General features: G+C 37.1%; 1 protein-coding gene across 9 annotated transcripts; it reads right to left on the bottom strand.

Annotated features, from left to right (window-relative positions):
• Positions 1 to 18: 18 nt before the first annotated feature.
• LOC135686972 (pappalysin-1) lies at positions 19 to 22,445 on the bottom strand. Of its 9 annotated transcripts, none has more exons than XM_065203377.2 (11): positions 17,214 to 18,001; positions 13,738 to 13,890; positions 9,223 to 11,665; positions 8,052 to 8,289; positions 6,804 to 7,224; positions 6,064 to 6,580; positions 5,677 to 5,835; positions 4,677 to 4,920; positions 3,777 to 3,996; positions 3,158 to 3,346; positions 19 to 1,898 (listed from the first exon to the last, which is right to left on the bottom strand). In XM_065203377.2, exons 3-11 carry the CDS (start codon positions 11,300 to 11,302, stop codon positions 1,467 to 1,469), a joined length of 4,500 nt encoding a protein of 1,499 aa, XP_065059449.2. In that variant the 5' UTR covers positions 11,303 to 11,665; positions 13,738 to 13,890; positions 17,214 to 18,001; the 3' UTR covers positions 19 to 1,466. The 9 variants fall into 9 exon arrangements, with proteins under 9 accessions (XP_065059449.2, XP_065059450.2, XP_065059451.2 ...); XM_065203378.2 differs by having other exon boundaries at positions 17,347 to 18,001; XM_065203379.2 differs by lacking the exon at positions 17,214 to 18,001 and adding an exon at positions 16,872 to 17,188.
• Positions 22,446 to 23,581: the final 1,136 nt, after the last annotated feature.

The raw sequence follows: 23,581 nt of genomic DNA, 5'->3' as shown, positions 1-23,581 counted from the left end.
CAGAAAAAAGAAAAGTAATATATTTTCAATAATAAAACTGAATTCAAACTAATAATGTCTTATAAATAACAGTTAACATATATATATATTTGTACCTTTATCGGATGAATAAAATACTGCAAAAGTATATTTTATACCTTTTTAAATACAATTTTTTACCAACAATTTTTACGATAATATTTTTTGAACAATAGAAAATAAAAGCTGCAAAGAATATTTTAGAAAAAAGGCAAATTACGAGATAGATCTTCACTAAAGAACTCACAGACTTCTTTAGGTCTGCTACCAAGAAAGATTTAACAGCTGATGGATATTTTCGAGAAATGATTTTTCATTTGAAAAAGACCACTTTGAAATTTCTGAAAATCTAGAAATTAAATCTAGCTACAATAAAAAGAATTAAATGGCTTGATTTCACGTTGATAAGACATCTTCAGTTTGAAATAAGCTAAATTTTGATAGAGTAGGTTGGAATGACGACAATTTCTGAAAATTTGGAAATTAAATCTAGCTACAATTAAAAAAGGTTTAAACGACTTAGGTTCAGGTTGATAAGACATCTTCAGTTTGAAATAAGCTTTGATAGAGTAGGTTGGAAGGACGACAAGTTACTTTTATATAGGTCATTTCTTTCAAGTTATTTGATTTGATTCAAATAAAATGGATCTTCATTAATGGAAATTTTTGGATAGTATTGTCATGGTTCAGTAAAATTTAAACTTCAATAGAAAGCAGATAAGTATTAGGATTTTCTGTAAATGAATCTTGTTAGAATTTACGTATTTATCTCATAAAAGTCTTTATAAAGCTTTTGGCAACATGAGCTAAAGAAATATGCAATCAAACTTGAAGATGAAAAACCTTTTTACGTGTTTGTATTCTATTCTTTAAGAGCATCGCATCGTATCAAAAAGGGCTTAAATGCATAAAACTTCTCAGTCAAACATTCGTGCCAAAAATACATAGTAAGCAACAATAAAAAGAAGTGTTTATAATTTTTAATGTAGTTAAAAGTTTCATTTTTTTATTCAAACGCTTTACAATTCGATCCTCGCGTTTTATGAATTTTCGTTACGTAGTCACAAGTTTACTTAAAATGCTTTATAAAATAAATTAGAACAAGCTAACTAGTTTTAGCCGGAATACACAATAAATAATAACATTTGTGAAAAGTTAATGATAAATTTGCCATTTCCTGAATAAAATATACCTTAGTTCTGCAAAATTTGATATGCCAACTTTCCATCATACCATCGCATAGGTACACAAATTTTTTCTTACAATTTCCAGCATAATATTGATAAAATCCAGTTAAAATAGCCAATTTGAATAATACAATAAATAAAAATGCATCCTTCCCTTCTTTTAATCATACAATTGTATATTCAAAGTGATTGCGCTGTTGCTAAAGGATCATGATTTGATCCATTGCTGTTGAGCATACAGCTACCCAGCATATATAAGATTCAGCCATGCAGGACCCCGATTCCACCATTGTCAGCACCAACATCATCATAATCATCATCACCATCGTCGTCATCACTGTTATCAAACGTCGTCTTGAGTGGCCCCGACCCACTCCCCTCTTGGGAATCAATGTGCCCATCCTTACTCAAAGGTGAATAAGTAACAGGCTTTTGTATTAGCTTAAGAACCTTTGGGTCTCTGCAGATACAGCGGTAGCTGCCAATAAACTCGACTTTCTTTTTCTTGACAGTCTGCTCACAACAGTCGCCGTCGTCATAGTTACAATGTTTGTTGTTGTTGCTGCAGTCACAAATGCTATCGCCTCTGTAACTCTTCATACACGACTTTACGCAGTAAATCTGACCAGGGCTGGGATACCAAGTTCTATTCGGCAGGCAATACAGCTTTATGTCATGTTTTTCCTCCATACCCTTTGAACAAAAAGTAGAAACGCCATACAAATTAAGGATACAACTGTTGAGCTATTGTTGAAGTATAGATCTTTAAAACTCAGACGTTTAGAGCTCCCAACAATTTTAGCGAAGATATGCAAATTGTCATCTTTTGTAACAAGTTGCTTCTGCACCAGAATTTGTTGTAAGAAACTAGCGTTGTAAATGTGCAACTAGAAGCAAGGCTTTTTAATCATAAAATTGAAAATAGACTTAAGCAATGGCTGATTAAAGAAGTCAAAACTGTTGATCTGAAGTAGAATGACGTTTTGCGACATTATGGCGTTTTTCCAATAACATTTTCACTGAAACTGAATCTAAATCAAATATTCATCAAGACAATTAAATGAAGTACCAGCTAGTGCGCAGGTGAAAACTAACTAAAATAATGATTAGAGGGTATTGCATGAAAACTTGCACTGCGAGTTGAAGTCCTATTTTTGCCAAATATTTTGACAATTTATTTTTGATAGAGTTTGCACTTAAATCAAAACTGGTGGAAAGCATGCAAAAGCACTTTTGTACCGACACTCATCAGTGTATAGGCATTGTTAATGATCCAAGGTAGAGAGAAAATTTGGGTATCACGATACGGATCGAAGGTAATGTGAGAGAGAGAATAGCGGCTTGACTGTTTCCTTGTCTTTGACCAATTATTGGCGCTTACCCTTCACATAGATGAAGATTCCAAAGGGATGAGCAAACTAAGATAGCCTGAAAATATACAGTTGATTTGTGTAAACTCTATTTTCATTGCTTTTTGTGTTATAAAGCTTTTGCAGTATACCTAGTAATATCGACAAAATAATAAGGACAAAAATGCAAGACAAACTAATAAAGTTCTAGTCCATGTCCTAGTAACAAATAAAAAATGCATAACCAAGTTATGACGAGAAAAATTTTATGTCTTGAATTTATCTTATTTTCATAGACACATGCGTAGGTATGAGGACTTAAAAAATTTCTAATGACTGTATTTGCTTAAAGGCAATCTGTCTTATTGTGGATTGGTTAACGAGAACAATAGCTGGAACAATAGCCTAAACACGATTCCAGCGCTCCGCCATATTTTTTACAATGCGATAAATTGAAGGGGGACTGGAAACAAAAGAAAATTCCCTTTGTTCTTATAATCAATCAACGTCGTGACAGATTGCCTTTAATCGCAATTCTCTTCAATAAGAATTAATACGTAATATTTCGAAGAAATGAATGAAGTGTAAGCAGGATCGTCTCACCACCTTGAAAGCTGCATCATAGCCTTGACTTATGCACAATGGTTGGCAAGAACCTCCCACGTGGTGTGCACATGATTTATACGCAATATCATTGGTTGAGCTGATAGCATCGCAGTGACCCTCGTATTGGCAGTAATTGAAGTTTGTTGACCAATGCCCGTTTACTTGGCATACAACTTCATGGGTTTCCTAAAGACGAAATCAAACGAGACTAGAAGGCCAATGTTTTCTCAAGCAATACGGAAACCGTACTTATTGGCTTAAAAGTTTTGTTGTATAGATTAATTTCATTTAGTCACTTTGTGTCCATAAAATAAGACCAATATCTTGACATATACACTAAGGATAGAGTGGATCAAAATTGAAGCAAGTCCTTCAAAAAAGAGAATTTATGACAATATCTAGATGTTCAAAACACATCTAAATAGATATAAGATTTTTATATATAAAAAATGAAAAAATATATCTTTTGCCCTATAGGGGGAAATACAAAAGGGTTTTTCCTATCTACGTAAATGGGGACTATTTTTAGTGTCAAACAAAGAAACGCTGTTTATCATTCAAGTATTTCATGTAACAATTGAGTGGAATATTATTTTTTTACTTTGAAATAACATACATTTGTCTGTGAACAAACTGTTCTGCAAATGCTGCCAAACTCGTTGGCTTTGGTGCAGTTGTAGACAAGCTTTGCAAATTCAGATAATTCTTTGCACTTCACAGGGACACATTTTGAGTCCTGTGTCCAGATACCATTTTCATTGCAAGTCAACCGCGATAACACTCCAACTGCTTTGGAATTTAGGGAATCTAGAACGTATCCCGGCATGCACTGGTACCTAAAATGGGAGACAGTATAAAAAATAACGGTAATGAAAATTTTAACGGTTAAGGATAACGTTGGGAAAATTAAAAGCGTAGATTGGATCAAAGATGGTTGGATGTTTTTGCCATGAGAATTTACTGATCAGAAATGCTTTTTATCAACAAAGCCATTGATAAAATATACGAACTTTGCTAGATTAAGAAAGAGACATATTCATGCAAAATTTATCTATACAAAAAGTCTTTAAAAGAAGCCTTTTTTGAACAAATAACATCTAAGAAACAAGATACAACTATTCTTAAAAAATTCTAGTATCTGGATGGCTCAGTGATTAGGAAGGTGGACTCAATCCAAGGGGCCGTAGTTCGAGTCCCTGGTAAGACGAAACTTTTACTCAGAGAGAGGAAAGCTCTTTGTATTTCCGGGCGTAGGAATCACGAGGTGTAGTCACATCAAGAGGAAGGACCAGGACACTGCTCGATAAGCATTAACTTCTCAGTGTCCTAAAAACTACCTTCAGAAGCTAGGTAGCAAAATACAAAATACAATACTACTAAAAGATCAAGAGAATAAGATCATAAAATAAACAAAACCAACACAATACACTCTGCTTTGCAGAGTAATAGCCAACCTGTACATTGCTTAAATATGATAAAAATGTCTTTATGAAAAAGTTTTTCCTGAACATCATACCTGCAGACCGTCCCCATCTCATTCTGTTGCCGGACATTCGCATGCCTAGCATCGCATTTATAGTCTAATGCGTGACTGTTCTCGACCAAAGGTGGAGCTGGACAGTAATATTCACAAGAGGCTTTTCTCGCTGACCACAGGCCGTCCTCCATGCATATTATTTTGTTATCGTCCCCCACCATGTGCGCTCGATTCACACAGTGAAATGTGCACATGCTTTTGAAAGTTGTACCCTGCTTGCATTCTGCAAAAGAATTCAAGAAAACATGATGAAAAATTGAGTCGAGTAAATACTTAGTACAATAACGATCAATGTAAGTAAATTGTACCAGGAAAAGTTTTTTTTTATTTTTCAAAATAAATAACGACGTTTCGAGCATAGCCCGTTATCAAGTCAAGTCTATTATTAAAGCATCATATTGTACCGCACGCAATTTAGTATATTTATGGAATCTAAATACTTAGTACATTTGTAATGGTACACTATTTTACTTTGCCTGGCAAACAAACCCCAAATTTTGGCTCAAGACTATTTGTAGCTAAATTATGGAGTGTGGTTAACAGGAGTTTAGCTAGCAAGCATTTAGAAGGTATGACCCCCCTCCCCCCCGTTTTTCATGAATTTGTCGATGAATCTTCAGTTGGTCCATGAAATCCTTAGTTGGTTGGTAAAATCGTCTTTCTGTAGGTGAAATGGTATCTAAATTTTTCTAAGTGCTAAAGTACTAAAAGTTTCTTCATCTGCCATCAAAACTTGGCGTTTTTCTTACTTCGGGACCTAAAATTGCCTTATTGTTTTGAAGTTGAGCATTTTTGGAAGAATTGAAACACAAATCGTCAGAAAAAACCCACAAAATGGATCAAAATCCAAAGTATTCTTTCTTATCCAAAACCTTTTGACTTTTTTTAAAGAATGTACGTTTTGAAATTTCCTAACTTTTCTTGAGCATTGTAGTAAAGTTTATAAACCAGTTTCTTATAAGTAAAATTACAGACTTACCAAGAATAGCTCTTTTGATTTTAATTAGGCCACAGTCAACTGGAAGACATTTGATGTCATTGACATTCCATTTTCCCAGAATGCACTTCACAGCAACAGCTTTTCTTGGATAGTAGCCATTGAAACATGTGACTTTACAAGTGTCTCCGTCGTTGACCCCTTAAACATAAAGAAACTCTTATGAAAAATGCACACTATTGCTTTGTTAGGGGAATATACAACGATGCTCTAATAAGAAGAAATAGTCTGTTATCTTGTTGCTTTCAACCATTTAAAAATAAACATTTCGTTTACAAATAAAATTACACATTGTTATGGCTTAGAGCATCGAGTCGAACATATCTGTGACATATCTTAAAATCTTTCATTTCAAATGCAATAGTTTACCTTCACATTTAACCTCTGCCTTCTTGATGATCAGTGGCTTACATGTAGGCACGTGACATTTGTATGGATGACAGCTATGAATTCTGGGATTGTAGAGCTCCTTCTTAGCTACGTCGCAAGAGCTGGCAGCAACTGGGTTCAGTATCTTTGACGTTCGCAAAGCAACACCAGAAATGATAACCCTTCGGTACACGGGAAAGCTGATATGCACGGCCTTCGTTCTGAAGAAAGGCCTTGTCATATCATGAAGAACAGGTAGAGCCATTGGATGCTGTTTGCATGTTACCGTGAAATTTTCCACACCAATGCTTCGAAGTTTGTTTTCAGTATCGATCAATTCAACTTTGATATAACTCTTCTTCTTGCCCGTCCATTTGCCATCGGATTGAAGGTACAAAACAACCGACGTAGCTACGACTGGTTCAGCAAATCCAAACCTTATCCAGAAATCGCCTTGATTTTCAGCTTCCGCGCAAACATAGGCCGTCTTGTCAACTGGTTGTGTATGATGACATTTCTGGTAAGAAACAAAGCAATGTTTAATATAAAGCAGAGTGAGACGTGGATTTTACATCCAATGGGATCTTGGGATACGTTAAGTCTGTAATACATGTCGTTAACAATACATGTAATAAAGACCTGGCAAGGCCCTGCTGAATAAAGTTCCGTTAAATTCGTAACTGAGGTTCGTATCTACTCTCATTTACCCATACAAGCACAATGTCTTGGAGTGGACTTACCAGATCTGGTGGTGGATGACCCGTCATTGCCCCATTCGTTGGTTTGCAGTCATATCTCGGGTTTGTCATTGCAGATGTTGCCCATTGCTGCTCAAAGCCTTGTGGAACATAAAACCCGCAGTCAACGGCACTTATCTGTCGCTCGAAGTCTTCACAAACACCGTCACCTTCATATTTGTAGCATAAACTGGGCTGGCCTTTGCACTTGAACACATCCTCGTGTTTGCATTCGATGCTGCAGCCATCACCGCTGCGCAAATTACCATCATCGCACTGTTCCCCGCTCAGCTTTTGGATGATACCGTCACCACAGAACCCCGCTTTGGGTTGAAACTTAAGCGGAAGCGAGGGTAGACTGACATGGCTCCCAACAACCGTTTGAATGCGATACTCGTATGAGATGGCTTCGTCTTTAATTTGGCTAAGAAAAGATAAAACAGGTAGTGTTAGAGTGGCTTTCATATCAACACAGGTTAAGCGCAAGGTCAAGCTTGGATCTGCAGAAAAACTAATTCGGATAGATGTTGTTTTTGCTCGGTAGCTGCTCAATATGCAGATATATCTGTATGGTTGTTTGCACAATAAAATTGTAAGGCAAGCTAAAATTTTAACGATACATGTATTTGTCTGCTGGAGTTTAAGCCCAGCCAGACAAGAACAAATGAAGAATTTGCAATGACGAGCCAAAGATTACCAATTAACAAAAGTAAATCTCGCGAAACAACGGCCTGACTCACTTCAGGCTTAAGCCATGTTGTAGGCTAGTTAGCCTCAAGAATGCTCCTTTGTTTTCCACAAAATATTGGGACGTCATGGATTTCTAATAAAATTTTTGCCTCCCTATTTGGTAAAGTAGATTGGTGGAAATATTGAACGACTGCAAATCTTGATGCATAAATCTCTTTATTCGAAATACATGCCAAAGAAAACATCAAAACTCAATATGGATGGAAACTCAATTTACATTTCTTAATACAATGCGCCGAGTTGCTATTTTCTGTCGGCGGTTTTTATGCAAAAGTGAGGGAAACTGTTTACCAAAATTTGAAATGCATCTATTTATTTATTTTTTTAGAGGTTTGTATAGCTTTGTGAATACATCTCACTAGATTTATTCTTCAGATTAAAGATGAACTTTTTGTTTTTTTCTTTTTGACCAATATTTTGCAAACCAACTTGATAGATAAAAACGTTGAAGTACAATTTGTTTTAGTTTAATTCAACTCCACTTAAAATATAGCCTCTTACCGGTCTATAAACCTCGGTATAGAGACCTCGACAGAATTGCCAGTCTGAAACGGAGGCTTTCTGTTGACGACATACTTGACATCGGGGCATTTTTCGCAGTGGTTATGATTCTCCTCAGAAATGAGCTCCACAGCGTCGATTCCTGTCAAATCATGGACTCGTAGTCTCACTGTCTTGGTCGTCTTTTTAGTGAAAATTCTTCTTGTGTAGGGGATATCACACTGGGCCATTGCAGAGCCTTATCGAAGCAAAAATATGATTAAAACAGTCTATAAATCTCCTCAATGAACTTAATTTTTCCGTGCATTACTACGTACCCTAAACGTAGTGTTTTTCAACCGTATTAATCTAGGGCACAATTTTTCATTGAAAAATTCACGTGGCACCCTACCAAAGATAATGTTAAAAATGAAACTCTTTGGCTTATATTCACAAGATTTACATGAAGTATTACATGATTACTCTGCCAATCACAAGACGTAAAGCACGGCACATTACTTTCGGGTAATGATTAACTTGTTTCAATTGTTTGGACCACTTAGGTGTTATTGGCGAATTTTCCACGGCACACCAGACAGTATTTCACGGCGCACTAGTGTGCCGCGGAACAGCGGTTGAATAACGCTAGCTTAAACCATTGTACATTGTATATAGTAAGAATATTTATAGAGTTAAAAGCTTCTCATTTACATAAGTGCTATGTCATGAAACTGCAACCTGAAGTCACTGTGAACACACTTTTCAAAAATGCATTGTCAAGATATCTGTTTTCGTTTCTACATTCATTTGCACAAAGCAGTAATGTATGCATTATCAAATGTCTCCGTTTTTAAATCTATCTCCCTATATCGTTCTGAATGCAAACTAAAAACGATACAAAACTATATAATTTCATATGAAATTTTCGACGCTGAATCCTAGAAACTTTGCCTCTGGAATGTGGTCACAAGCTAAAACTAACAGAAAGAGAAACTCAACTGTTTAAGAACTCAATTCTGGGTTTGCAAGATAATGCAGATTTGTAGTTTTGGAATGACAACGAGTATCTAAAGAAGAATTCGATTTTTTTGCACGAATGTCTTGAACTATGCTACCTAATCATTTCCATGGTAACCATGTTTGATTGACATAGCCATGTTTGATTGACAGCTTTATAGAACGGTCAACTTACCTACGAAAGTGACACTTTTGTCGACATGAAGGAGCTCGATGTCAAACGGTGCATTATAGCCATTATAGGTGACCCAAACGACGATTCCTGTTGGAATAACCTCTTTTTCAAAGCTCAGGTCTATAACATACTCCTTCGAAGAATCTCCTACATCTTGCATCCATATTGTTCCAACAATTCGGCATCTCTCTGAGTTCGGTGGGCCTACAGCCTGTTCAGGTTGCCAAGTTGAGGATGAGGAAGGCGAGTAAGCATTCACTGCAAACTGATGAAATTTCTTCCTTTGAGGACTGCATTTATTGCAGTTTCTCTCTGCAAAGGCTTTTCCTAGATTTAGCGGCCTAACCCATTCCATCTGGAGCAGCCCGTTGCTGTAAGAGAGAACCTTTGGCCGCAACGGCGTTGGTGATGGGTTATCTTGCAAAACCCAACCGTGATGAATTAGATCGATATAGCAGTGCATTCTAGCTACTTGGTCATTTGTAAATTCATCTTGGCAATCCCCGTATCCCATGAAATTCCTAAACGGCGTGTTTCTAAAGCGTTTAATTCCACAAAACTCGTGTTTTGGGTCTCTACAACGCTCGTTCAATGGAGTAGGGTTCGTGTCCGCGCATAGGTCACCTAGTTCCATTGACGCATGCGTCTCAAAGCACGGGTCGTCACAATCGGTCATTCCTTTATGAACATGCCATAGGCCCAAATTATGACCAAATTCGTGTACCATATCATTAACACCTTTCGTTTTCCCAAACCGGTCAACATCCAAAACCGTGCCGCCATCTACGCCATACACCGAAATATCCCACGGGAAAGTTGCTTTGCCGTGCATTCGATCGCCAGACTTCCCTACGAAAACGTTCAAATATTTTCGATTGTCAAGGTTCACGAGGCGTTTGAAGTCGTTGATGGGCACCCCCTTGCCACACATGCGTCTCTTGCTTGGTTTGCAGTCGAACAGAAACGAATTCGTTCGAAGGCTCGAATTCTTAACAACATAGATGCTTATCTCCCACGTTATGTTATATCGCGAAAAGATCTCGTTGAGTTTCTGGTGTTTCCGTTTTATTTCTTGGTTGGAAAGCAGGGGGTTGCTTCCATCGTCATTTGCCATGTTTATAAGCCTATAGCGAAGAGTCTTTTTCCTGCGCAGGTGAGAGTTCTCTTTGTAACCACGCACAACATCGGGATTGTCGCAAACAGTGATACCGCAAAATGGTATCTTAACCTCGATTTGGTGCAGATCTTTAGGCAATGTAGATGGCTCAAACTCTGGATAGGAGGTTGTTACTGCGTGGAAAGCCAAATCAAAGTTTCCATGATTCTGCAAACCTTCAAACTTCTCGTATAAAACAATGTTCTCATCATTTCCTAAAATTTCTGTTCTCATATTTTGGAAAATTTCTCTTTGGCTTTTGGCTGTTTTCCACACTCGTAGGTCGTCAACAGCTCCGCGAAAAAACAGTCCTTTCTGCGAGTCCCCGCCTACTTCAAGAGCCCCGCATTTACTTGGAAAGAACCCTGAGACAGGACTGAACTCCTTATGACTTGAAGCAACAAGAGCCTGGTTCAGGAAAAGCTTGAGCGAAGTTCCGTTGAACACGGCGGCTACATGTACCCAAATATTAGGCCTATAACTCTCGTGAGCAACGACTGAGTGAAGTTTTGTAAGCCTGTCTGCTTTAAGTGAAAAATACAATCGGGTATCATGTCCTTTCTGCATTTGTTTAAGGCCTAAAATCCAAATTATAGATTCTTCTTCGCCTTGGCAACGATCAACAAAGTTAAGAATCGGTGCAACAGCAGCTTGTCCTCCTTCAGGTTTGATCCATGCTTCTACTGTGAAAGTGTTGTACAATAACGGCTTGCGGAATTCAATGATTTCATGTCCCGCGAAATACGCCGCACGTCCATTGGTTGCATCGAAAGTTTCCTCGTTGATATGGTGTCCTAGAACTGCCAAGTCGTCCCTTCGGACTCGATGAGAGCTTGTCGCGCATTTGCGGTTAGTGCCGCAGAGCCGCTTGATAACATTTGCCGTCAGGAGCAATAGGAGAAAGAAATTCTCCTTACTGCGCATTTTTACATTTAAGTCTTGATGGAATGACACCCTCAAAGAATTTACTGACTTAAATGAGCCCTTCAGACCATCGTAATCTTTAGCAAAGCAGAGAAAAGCCAAAGAAATGCCCTTGTCTCCGTCCTCGTGGGCTTAATCTAACTGTTATCGACAATCCGCATGTTATCCGCAATGTTTTGGATTCAGATTCAACACATCGGCCTGTATAATATGGATAAGCGACTTGGCGAAGAATTGCACGTTATCAGGTCTGGGCAACGGTGCTCTTGCGTGACGAGTTCCAGCGCAGCTTTCAAAGCCAGGCTTTTATTTTATGGATGATCCTCGACGCCTTAGGACTTCCCGGCAAATTCTTTACATAATCTGTAACAGAAAAATTTCGGTAATGTTTAAGCGGAACAATAGTTTTTGGAGATGAGAATTAAAGATCTAAAGACTTTAAAACGATTAACGAAAGATAATTTGCTTCATTACTTTCTAACGTAATGTCAAAGAGTCATTTCCTCAAGATAAAAAATGAAATATAACTATAAAAGACAAAATATAAACGTTCAAAATCTTCAATTATATAATATTGAGTACATTTTTGACAGTATCAATGAATTTATCTGGTACCCCGTTATCCAGAATGGCAGGGCGCGAGTGGGAAGCACCCCAACTGTTGACGGTGGGCGCGACTGAAGTAGGAGGCAAGATGTTGTGTCGTTCTGATAACAGTGGTGTTACAATTTACACGGGAAGCGTCTAATTTTCAAAAACATCTGAACCCGGAGAGTGCTGCATAGATTTTACCATTGTTACTAAAAATTTTTTCACATGAATATTATTATTTTTGCTGAGCCTCAATAATCTTAAAAATTTCTGATCCTCGGCCTAAAATTATGTTTAATTATTCTTATAAGATATATATATAGTGTAAATTCAAAAGAATCTTGAGTGTACCGCAAACGTTTTGTGTAAAAGTCATTCTTGTCTTGTTTGCTCAACAAAACATATAGAACCTCAAACTGTCGATAAAATTCGAGCCTGTATATTCTAATCCATTAATACTTTAATTGTATTTAATTGCATTTTAATTTAACTGTTCGACTTTTTGAAACCATTAATTTTGCATTCACTCAATCGATTGCTTTTGTATCAATTTCAAATATAAATTTTCTTATATGTTTAGTTCTTACAACGAAAATGTGTGTAATGATGACTATTTTTCATGAAAAAAGCTGAAGAAAATTTCCCTTAACAAAGAAGAGAATTTCCGTTAACAATTCACCTCAGTTTTTTGCCGCCTCGGAAGCAAAATTTGAAAGACCTTTGGCTAAAATTCTCAATGAATGCTAAATCGTTGGTACTACAGCATCTCTGGAAGGTGGAGGAATAGGGAAAGAGCTCGCCGTGCACTAATCAACGAACAATAAATATTCTTTCTTCTGACTGTCAGTTTAATGCCGATAAAAAAATATAAGATGAGATCCAACGCGTCTAGAAGGGTTTTAGAGGCATGTAATACCACGTAGGGAAGTTTATACCCAAGGATTATTGATCGTGTCTACATATACGCCTCACCAAGACAAAAAATGTTAGCAGTCAATGAATTCCCGACATTATCTGGGAAGCAAAGACAGATTTGGGGGCTGGCATATATCTGAAAAAGCATCCCCACTGGAACCCTGTACTACAGATCCTGCCTATTATTTCTGAGTAACCTCTAGTTGTTGCACCAAGGAGATGGATAGCACTAATTTATCAAGCCCAATTTCAAATCATCTTTCAATTAGCATTCCAGTTTATTTCACGACGTTTATGTGTCATAACTTTTCCTTTCCTTAATTTATTTTAGAGCAACAAAGTATAATTTCAAACATTTTTTTAAATCTGTAAGCAATTCGTTGAGTTCAAAAGTGTGAGGTCAAAAAAATTCTATATTACAATTTTTGATTTTAACTTCTAAATGAAAATAAGGTAAATACGTTGATTATTGGATAAAGTATAACCAACGAAAGGTTTGAAGTTTGCTAAAGGATAATAATTATTTTGGCTTGGTTCAACATGTGACGAAGAGAGGCAATATACGGTAATTTGATGGGGAAAGATCATGTTCTCGTGTGGACTATCGTAGCCATTTTCTAATAACTTAGCTAATTTTGCATAATTAGAGGTATTTCATCTGAATTCAAGAATTCTAAATGCGATTTTTGTGACGTCATCGCTGTATTTAACAAGGTTTCACATTCGCTTAGGCCCCAAAGTCACTTTCCCCTATCATTTCGGGCACTTTAGGCCACATTTGGACAAGATTTGTATAAATTGGCCCAGAAGTTGAACAAAATCTATCGAAGAAGGCCTATTGGCTTAAATTTATCACAAGACTTGTGACCAGGATGAATTACACGGAAAGCGTGTGAAAATTAAAGCAAATTTACACAGAACAAACTTACCAAAAAAGCTTTTTCCCACATCAAGAACATCTTTGCGAAATTCTTAGCAACGATTTGAATCATTTGGTCGGCAAATGATCATATATGGTCTATAAAATCAGCTCATGTTTACGCTAATCCCTTTTGTTTGTTCATTATTGTCGAATAATGACACTGTTGAATAGGAAGTGAAAGAGCAAATTACGTCATATACACGTGACATTAGTTTAAAGTTAGAGTAAATAGCAACATGATTATGTCATAGAAAGTAAAAAGTCTTTTATAAAGAGTTGCACTGTGAAAACAATTGTCAGTCAATATTTTTTGTTCCAGAAAAGGAGACTCATACATGCAACCAGAAACACAAATTATAGGAGTGTGGGGCAACCAGGAATCACCATAGAAATCTGAATGTCGGTCCGAAAGAACATTATGACGGACGATAGCTGACGATAGTCATCTTGTTTAAAGCTGATCGACATTCCCTTCTTATCGAGCCGTGTCCATAGGCGCAGGAAATATAGGAGGTGGGGCTGCATTCCCCTAATCAGAAGAAGTTTTAGCATTTAGGCTTCATTCGGGCAGTCTTATCTCAATGAGGCAACAATATTCGGGCAAGAACCATTCTAAGACCTCCCCTAACTAAATGTGTACCATTTGCTACGTCCATGGCCCTGGTCTGGTCCCACTTGAGGTCACATCTTTTAAGTCTGTGCTCTTTCCATGCTTCCAACCCTTTGCAGGTTATTGTTTTGGGGTACAGAGAGGCTCGATTTTGAAACCATTGATTTTGCATTCACTCAACAAATGCTTCCCAGAAACGAGTACAGCCAAGCGTTCTCAAGGATGTTTTTTCAGTATATAGAAACGCTTTTGAGAGACAGCCAGAAACTACTGAAATGGTTAAGTTTAATCTGAAGATTAAAAACCGATCAATTCGTTAATCTTAATTATTTTTCTGTTAGCAGCAAGTAGATTTGAGGAGTTGTAGAAACAAACAATAGCATCGAGGTTGGCTTGTTTTGTGCGATCTCAGGAGATCGTCATTTGAATGTCATGGGACAGTTTTGCATGTTCTCACAAAGCCGATTAAGAATATATATTCACATGAGAATAAAGCTTTATTTCCGGACAAAATAACCTAGTTATGCGCCTAGACCTTTCTAAACACGGGTGGGCACACGGGTGGGCCTGCCCTCATTCGACGCAGTGCCGTATGTACCGCGGTGCAAGCATCGTGTACCAAACGCACGATGCTTGCACCGCGGTACATACGTGGTGGTTCCAAACGCACGTACACTCTTTTTTTTATAAGAACCAGTAAATTTAAGTTCAGGCTGTCTGTTCTTAATTTTTTCGAAAAACTGAGGCTGGATTGTTCTTAATTTGTTTTTAGATTAAAAGGGTGTAAGCAGTGCTATTGCTAGCTTTTTCGCTCTAAGGAGGTGTTCAGGCCTCATTTGCCAACAGAGTGAGTGAGACAGCCTTAATTTGCTGACAAATTTGAATATTCACCGAAAAAGCACCCACACTTCGCTAAAAATCCTCGATTTTGAGAAAAAACTTTGTTCAAAGTTGCATTTTGCAGAAGCTCAGCCTCAGCTTGTTCTTAATTTGTTCTTAACTTTTGACCAGTGTTGAGGCTCGTGTTCTTATAAAATTGTTCTTATAAAAAAAGAGTGTAGAGGCAACGCCTAACAATTACATAGTATTTCCGCATTCCGCAGAAGACTGGGTAATTTCTGGCGTAAATTTTGGCAGGTGATGTAATTATAACTCGAGCAATTACGATGCATTGGCTACAGTCCAATTCAAAGGACATTTCTGAAGCCTATGAAGCCAGGGTTCAGGCTAATATCACTTCATTTATAAAAAATTCCTCGTTGGTTCTTGGAAGGCCGGCTGATGCAAGTCCTAGCCTCAAAACCAAAAGGAGGCCGCTGTATCAACTCGGAAAATTTGAGCGCTAGATTTTGTCATTTTAGCAAAACCATAACGTTAAAAAATATTACGGATCGACAGCGGTGAGTCGGTAGAATGGTATCCATAATGTTCTAGCAGTGAAGAACACCAGTGCATTACTTTACAAGACTATAAAAATAAAAACCAACAATTGCCTGATGATCACATGAAGGGTGAAAAATTGGACTTTGTTAATTAAAAAAGGTCCTATTCTATGCACCAACGCGTAAACAAGTCTGCCTATACGGCATTGCGCACAATAAAATTTTAACACACAATACACTCTTTTTTTATAAGAACAATTTTATAAGAACACGAGCCTAAAAACTTATCAAAAGTTAAGAACAAATTAAGAACAAGCTGAGGCTGAGCTTCTGCAAAATGCAATTTTGAACAACGTTTTTTCTCAAAATCGAGGATTTTTAGCCATGTGTGGGTGCTTTTTCGGTGAATATTCAAATTTGTCAGCAAATTAAGGCTGTCTCACTCACTTTGTTGGCAAATGAGGCCTGAACACCTCCTTAGAGCGAAAAATCTAGCAAAAGCACTGTTTACACCCTTTTAATTTAAAAACAAATTAAGAACAATCCAGCCTCAGATTTTCGAAAAAGTTAAGAACAGTCAGCCTGAACTGAAATTTACTGGTTCTTATAAAAAAAGATTGTATATTGTATTTGAGAACAAGAGCATTTTGAGCCAAAGTACCAAATTTTAGTTTTTCAATGTAAGATATTAATGTACCGTTTTCACATATTTTTGAGTTAATTGCCTAAATGCATAAGTTCAAGGGTTTACTATTTACTGAAACGATTTGATGAAAAAATACTTTCACTTTAATATATTTTCTCTTGGTTTGCTATAGATTTTAACACAAATTAGCCTGGCGAACTTGAGCAAGGCACAACGCCTGGCACATTTCTTTGCGATTCTGAATTTTTGCAAGGCACAACGGAATTCTGGAATATTCATGTTGGAGATGTACGTGTAATATGAAACATATAGAAAATTTTAGAATTTCGCTCTTGAACTTCGCATATAGAAAACATCTTGCTAGTGTATAGTTGTGATTCTATAAACCAGAAATCAGTGACTTTATTGTTCTTTACCAAACTCGTTGGCCTAATTAAGTGGTCAATAAATTCTTCATCATCATATTAATCAATAAAATCTCACAAATGTGGTAGTAACCTTACATTACAATCGTTTATATATCCAGTGTTTCGAAGCTTCCAAAGTTTTCTGTGTTGCCGTAGAAATCAAAACGTCACATCACCACAAGAAATTCCAAGTAGAAGGACGATTTCCAAACTCACTCCTTTAAATACTGTAGGAATAGGGTACTACCTCAAAGCCTTTCGAAATTTGCGTGACGCAAAATATTGCTTCACAGCTACTCAAGATTCGTAACTGCGTCGGAGCACTGTTTACTTGAATCGAAAAAAGGTATTTTCATCCCAACAAAAACAAGATTTCCAGAAACTCAGGGAGGCCTTTTCCTCAACGATTAACATACTTATCTCTAACAGTTGACTTACCTTTCCAATTATCAACACTTTCAATTCAGGATTCAACGTTGCTGTAAAATTATGTTAAGGATTAAAAATCACCTTAAATTTCATCAGAGCATAGATTTTGCTGTGAATTTTTCAAATTAGGTTTTGCTCTTACCATCACTGTTTCCTTGCGTTCAACCACCGATTAACTTTCAACTGAAGACGATGTTTTCGAATGTTGAGCAAACTCTGTACCCGCGATTTGAAAAGCTCTGCTTAGCATAACATTAGCACAATTCAATACAGTTTAGCAATTGATAGGAAGCTACAACACAAAGGCTTTCTCACTCTTTTCAATAAATTCTTTTTTTTCCCTTCAGGAGCCTTTGCACTTCTTTGCAATTTTTACGACGTGAGGCAAACGAGCTTTCTCCGTTGGATCTTTCACAAACGGACCGTTTAATTGTGGATTCGACTATTAATTTTCCAGATTGAACTGAACAATTGATGTTCCACGATTTATCAATGTGACATGACCTTGCAAATATTTTTCCTTATGTTTTTCTCAGAGTTTCTCTCCAATCTGTAGCAAGTGCTTACAGACCTGGTCATTTTTTGTTCGGCGCAATCTGCAGAATTTCCTGCGTCCCTGGAGCTGTTTGTTTAGATTAAAAATGTCATAATATTCTTAAGACACACGATCGTACGATGGCAAACGGCATTGAACTTCTACATCAACCACAATGCAAAAATATTATAGAATCCAGGACAATGTGACCGAACACGATTGGATAATTTTTTCAGATGTCCCTTCGTACTTTAAAAACAATGGTTGAATGAACAGAAGTATGTATGTCACCTAACATTTTAACTACGTCAAAGAGCAAATTAAGCGGCTCTCAGTGGATAAACCCAGGGATATGTGGCCAACTGGGCTCGGAGGCTCTCTACCTGTTTATACCAAAATTTATTCCAGTTTTACTTCGTCATACTATTTCATCATTTTTTGGGGAGGTTCCTCGTTTTTCACATCACTGCACCTCTGGATAAGAGAAACAGGGTTTTAAGGTTATAACCATCCACGTGATCAAGGATAATGGTGAAGACCTTTCGTAAAACAAGATTATAGAAAGCACATTTGAAAGTTTCGACATAACACGTTAGCAAGTTTTCTAGTTTCGATAGTTATTTACCATATCTCAGGATTTATACCTAGAAACAGCTCTCTAAATAATCGACAAGAAGCAGTTTACGTGGCTTTGATTCAAAATCATAAATATGAATGCAGAAATTTCATAAAGGGGGACGCCAAACGACTATAGGACAAGGAGGCAGGCGTTTGGAAAATTGATTTTCAGTCAATTATAACTAATATTTTCAGTTAGATCTGCTATAGGCATCTTGGCTTAATTTTGGCCCTTTGAAAATTTTTCTGGTCGAATCATCATCAAAACAACAAGATAATGGATTTAAAGAAGACCCTTTAAGCAAAAATCCACAAAGATTTGTTGAATAATTAAAAAATGTGCGTTGGTGAGTAGGGAACTTTGTCCCCCCCCCCCTTCATCTCATCTCCACTATCAAACGGGCTTACCCTGTCATATCCTCTCTATATATACCCTTTCTGTATACGCTCCTCATTAATTACTTCCCTAGATTAAACACATACGCCCCCAGGCAGGTGCTCCAAACTCCGATATTTGTTTTTCAGTTAAGGATAAACATTATTCGAAGCATGTGAAGTTTCATTATTTAAAAACAAAACAGAGTCGCTAATTATAGCAAAAATCGTGGAGGACGTGTTTTTGTTTGATGGAAGAATAATTTTGTCAGAAAACATTGACGCAGCAGCTAGGGCCAGCTTTTTGATAAACTGGATTTTAAACGGTCTGGGCCTCAGAAAGCTGTTCCTGAGGGTGGCTTGAAGCCCTTGTGCCTCTCTTCTTTCAGTAACACGTTTTTTTTATATATATAAGAAACTGGTTTATAAGAACCTAGTAAAAGAATGGGCAAGAGTTTAAGAAACTTTAGTACTAGGTTGAAGAAAACATTCAAAGCTGTAAAATTTCAATTATTAGGAGAAGGGTCTAAAGGTTTCGGAAAAGATAATATACTTTGAATTCTAATCTGCATTGGTTTTCATCGTGACAATCTGCGTTTATATTCTTCCAAAAAAAGCTCAACTTCAAAACACTAGGGCAATGTTAGTTCCGGAAATTAAGAAAACAACTAAGAGAATTTTATTACAAAATGCCAAAATTTGGATGCCAAACTAAGAAACTTTTAGCAGTTAGTTATGGTCACAGTTTCTTATAAAAAAACGTGTTTTACCAATCAAATGAACTTGTTTTCCTTATGAACCACCTGTAAACTTTAGGCCTAGTCCCCGTTGTCCAGTCGAAACAATTATGGTACATACTTTGTACGCAATTTCTTTGCCCCGTTCAGGATCCTTTGACTCTCTGAATCTCTGATACCCATTGCGCTCAATGAAAGCCCTCAAAATGCGAGAAACAATATGTAAATCCCTTTAGATAATAATGCTAAACAATTTCCACCATGATACCTCGGGGTAAATGAAGTCAAATTCACATCTCCTTCAAATTAATACATTAAATCAAACCTAAGGAACAAGAAAAGCAAATTTTTCAATGTGTAGTTTATAATCCGGTGACAATCTGCTGTTTGTTCGCTTTTTAAAATACGATGTTTTCAAAAATCGTCCACCAAAACAAAACACAGTATAAAAATGTTTTTAAGCTGTCGATTATATTGATTTTAAGGTATGTGTAATTTCAAGCAATGCCTTTTATTGGTGGAAGTACCACTTTCCTCAGATAAACAACCCACCACTCTGTTTCAATAAGAACACGCTTTATTCGAACGCCGAGGCTCGATTTGCCGAAAAATAATAACAATTTATATATGTTGTATATATATATGCCGAGTTGCACTCTATCACAATGCACACACCACACCACGCCACACCACAACATAAGTAGCAGCTTCTTAAAATGCATTAGAAGGGTGGCACGGTGCCAATGCACTCTCCCCTACAGAGGCTATAGTGGAGGGGGATCGGAAGGGAAAAAAGGATAAAGGGAACTACCGCAGAAAAGGACAAGTAGAGGAGCTGCGAGGGAGAAGGAAGAATGAAAATAGTGGGAGAAAATATTTCCTTTCCCCTTCCCCTCCTGTTCTGCGCAGTTTAACCTTTTCTCGCTCTCTTATCCCTATTCATTGGCCTCTGCGGTGGAGAGTAGAGCCAGTGATCCTAGAATCCCAGCGGACTTACAGAAACAACTTTGGCTAGATCATTGCATTATCATAATTTTTAGCTATTGACTATGTTTTTAGTTATTCGAATCTTAGATTTTCGAAGTAAACCATTTTCGGATTTGATAGACTCGAATTGGGAAGGAATATCTGGAAATTGAAAATTACTGTTTAACGGTTTGTCATATAGAGCTTGGTGCTCATGCTCTGGTGCATAGATGTAAAACCACTTAAAAGGGGGTTTTACCAACGTGAGTTCGTTGAAGGCAGAAATGTTCAAAAATGCGGTCACGGCGGATTAAATCAAAATTCTTCTTTTTATGGCGATGATTCGACTAATGACTCAAAACAACAAGTTCGACATTTAACGGCACGGCTTTAACAGGCACGACAAAACTAGCGACAGAGCTTCTAGCAGTACGGAAAAAGTTTCGACTAGACCTAAGACTAGACCTGACTTTTGAAACAACCCTTTATATACTCTTAGCAGAACCTTGAAATAATAATTACGTAATACAAAGAAACATATTTACAGATGCTGATGCAATCATAGCACAACGATGCAATTGTCACGTGATGTCCTGCAATGAATAGGGCCCTGTGTTCTAACAAAGATGCTGCCTGGTTTTCGCATTAAAGGTAAAACTCGGAGCTGCAACTTAAAACTATCCTGTTCTATACACCAAAGTGCTCTATACAGAATATCTACTGTTGATGCCAAAAAGCAAGATTAATGTAAAAGAAATGAACCCATATTATTCAATGATTCAACGGCGAGTTCTGCTTTTCATTTAAACAGAAACTCTTTTAAATTTGCGACAAAGTCGGCACGTTTGGCCCGCTTCTGTTCAGGAAATTTTATTACAACTTCTTCCTTCTTTAAAATTGGACGGCAATCATGAAACGGAAAGTTAATTTGCAAACAATCTTTTGGTGGTACAAAAATTGAAAATGGCTTTGAAAAAAGCAAACATTTGAGTAAACTAAAGCTTTTCGTCTGACACTCTTTAGAGTTTAAAACGTCAGAACATAGATCGAGAACTCTACGCTAGGAAATATATATACCCAGCTGTGGATAGATTGGAGGATAGAATAAAACAACATGTCCCGTCTAGTGTTAGAATCAAAACTCATCCCCAAAAATAACAGCCACCTCGGTCTTGCAGACCCTTTTATCTATGCAGTATAAAAGGCGAAAAACACTAACGAGGTGCTTGCACGAAGACACTTGGAAAAGGGGCTTGCTTGCTTGCTTGATGAGATCTTCAATATGTCTCTGGATCCGGCTGTGCAGCTTCTGTCAAACAGTCCCGCTCCATACACAACTTCTGACGTCTAATCGAGTCCCATGCTTCGTAGAATTAAACCACTCAAAACAGGTTGAAAGATACAAACCACTCACCTTTACGATGCTTTGCTTTGGATTGATGCTTCAATGCTCTTCAGTAATCAATCAAAAAGAATTGTCTTCACTTTGCACTCCTCGCACATCAAGCGTTCTCACAAGGTGCTTTTTGCTTGATGCTGCTTCTACTAATTACAGCCCGTTATGAATCTGTTATATTCCAACACCAACTTGCTGGATGATCTCCTGTACAGCACACAACACCGTTATCTTCCCTTTACGAATACGATTAGTCATGTGAACAAATTCTTCTTCCTATAAAATTTCCCTTGCATTACCAACTTTCCGTTAGGAAAAGCCCTACTGAATCGATCCATTTTTGTTTTCCAGTGCACAAATTTGGAACTTTATCATCATGGTGCCACGATGCAAATTAGAAATCTCAGCACGACCTGTTACCACAATTTCCATCGGCTATTCAATCAGCTGACATTTTATGACGTAATAGATCCTTCGATCGATCACAAGTACCTAAAAACTTTCGAGTAGACAATTATCCAACATTGCTTTTTATCTTTAAAGAATTCGCTGGTCGAGATAAAGACCCAATAAAGTAATGTTTGAAGATTTTACAGATGAATAATTAACCTTTGTAATTGTTATTAATAACTTGTGATGTAAAATGTAAACCATTAGAGGTAAAAAACGGTTTGATCTTACCACAGAAAATTATTAGCACATCTAGGAGTTAATGAAAGCACATTACAATAAGACATAACAGTATTATCTCGATGAATTATTCATTTGAATATTCGAAAGGCTTGCATCGAGCAAACCGGCTGCCCTGGAGGCGTTGCCACTGCTGATGCTGTCTGAAATAAATCATTGACTCCTTCTCTTTTTGCATAAGTAGTAATGTGCTGAGATGTCAGAAAATTTCAGCACACATTCAATAGGCTTAAGGCTGGTTAAGAATTAAAGGTGCTGGTCTTTTGTTTTATTCAGTTTATTTAATGTTGGTCTACACAATATTAGCTAACAAACAGCTAATTAACACCAAATTGTAACAATAACAAATATAACTTAGAAAAATCGTGATGTTTACAAGTATCCAATGCTAGAAATATATGGTGTGCATAGTCTACACGAGCAAGCAAGATCCGTTTATATAATTTTAGCTCTGAATACTTTACAATTTACTGTCGAATGAACGTCTAATAGTATAGAACTCCACAATTCATTACATCTATAGGATATTGTATCTAGCCCATAAGTAACAGTGTTCGGCTTTTTTGTATAAACGATTGATTTCGTAAACTATATGCAAGTTCATTTAACTGAAAAATCTCTTTCATAATGGCTGGATTTAAGTTATTTTTGGTTTCCAAAATTTTGCTCAAGCATTGGTGATCCTTTTAATTCATGTTCTTTGCCCCTTGTCCCAAAACCCCCATGGCTTTACTCACTCACTTAGCGATCCTTGGTGCAACGTTTCACTTCCACACCTTCCGTTTTTTAATCTCTATTAATTCTTTATTTCATCTTGCTTTGCTTGACCAATTAAGTTTTAAGTTATAGAAAAAGAACTTAAGCGTATATTAATAATTTTACTGGATCACAAACTCCCAAAAACGCACAATCTGAGCGCGAAGAACTATGAAAAGAAACACGACATCGCATTCTCTTTTTTAAGATACCACCACATCTAAAGAACCAATCCATGCAATATTGACTACTTGTTACCTTACTTGTTTGTTGCCGAGCAGAATGGTAGACATTGTGGAGAAAA

This window comes from Rhopilema esculentum, chromosome 20, assembly GCF_057945365.1.
Source record: "Rhopilema esculentum isolate cy_ngs chromosome 20, ASM5794536v1, whole genome shotgun sequence".
NCBI lineage: Eukaryota > Metazoa > Cnidaria > Scyphozoa > Rhizostomeae > Rhizostomatidae > Rhopilema > Rhopilema esculentum.
This window is presented reverse-complemented; position numbering and strand designations above follow the sequence as displayed.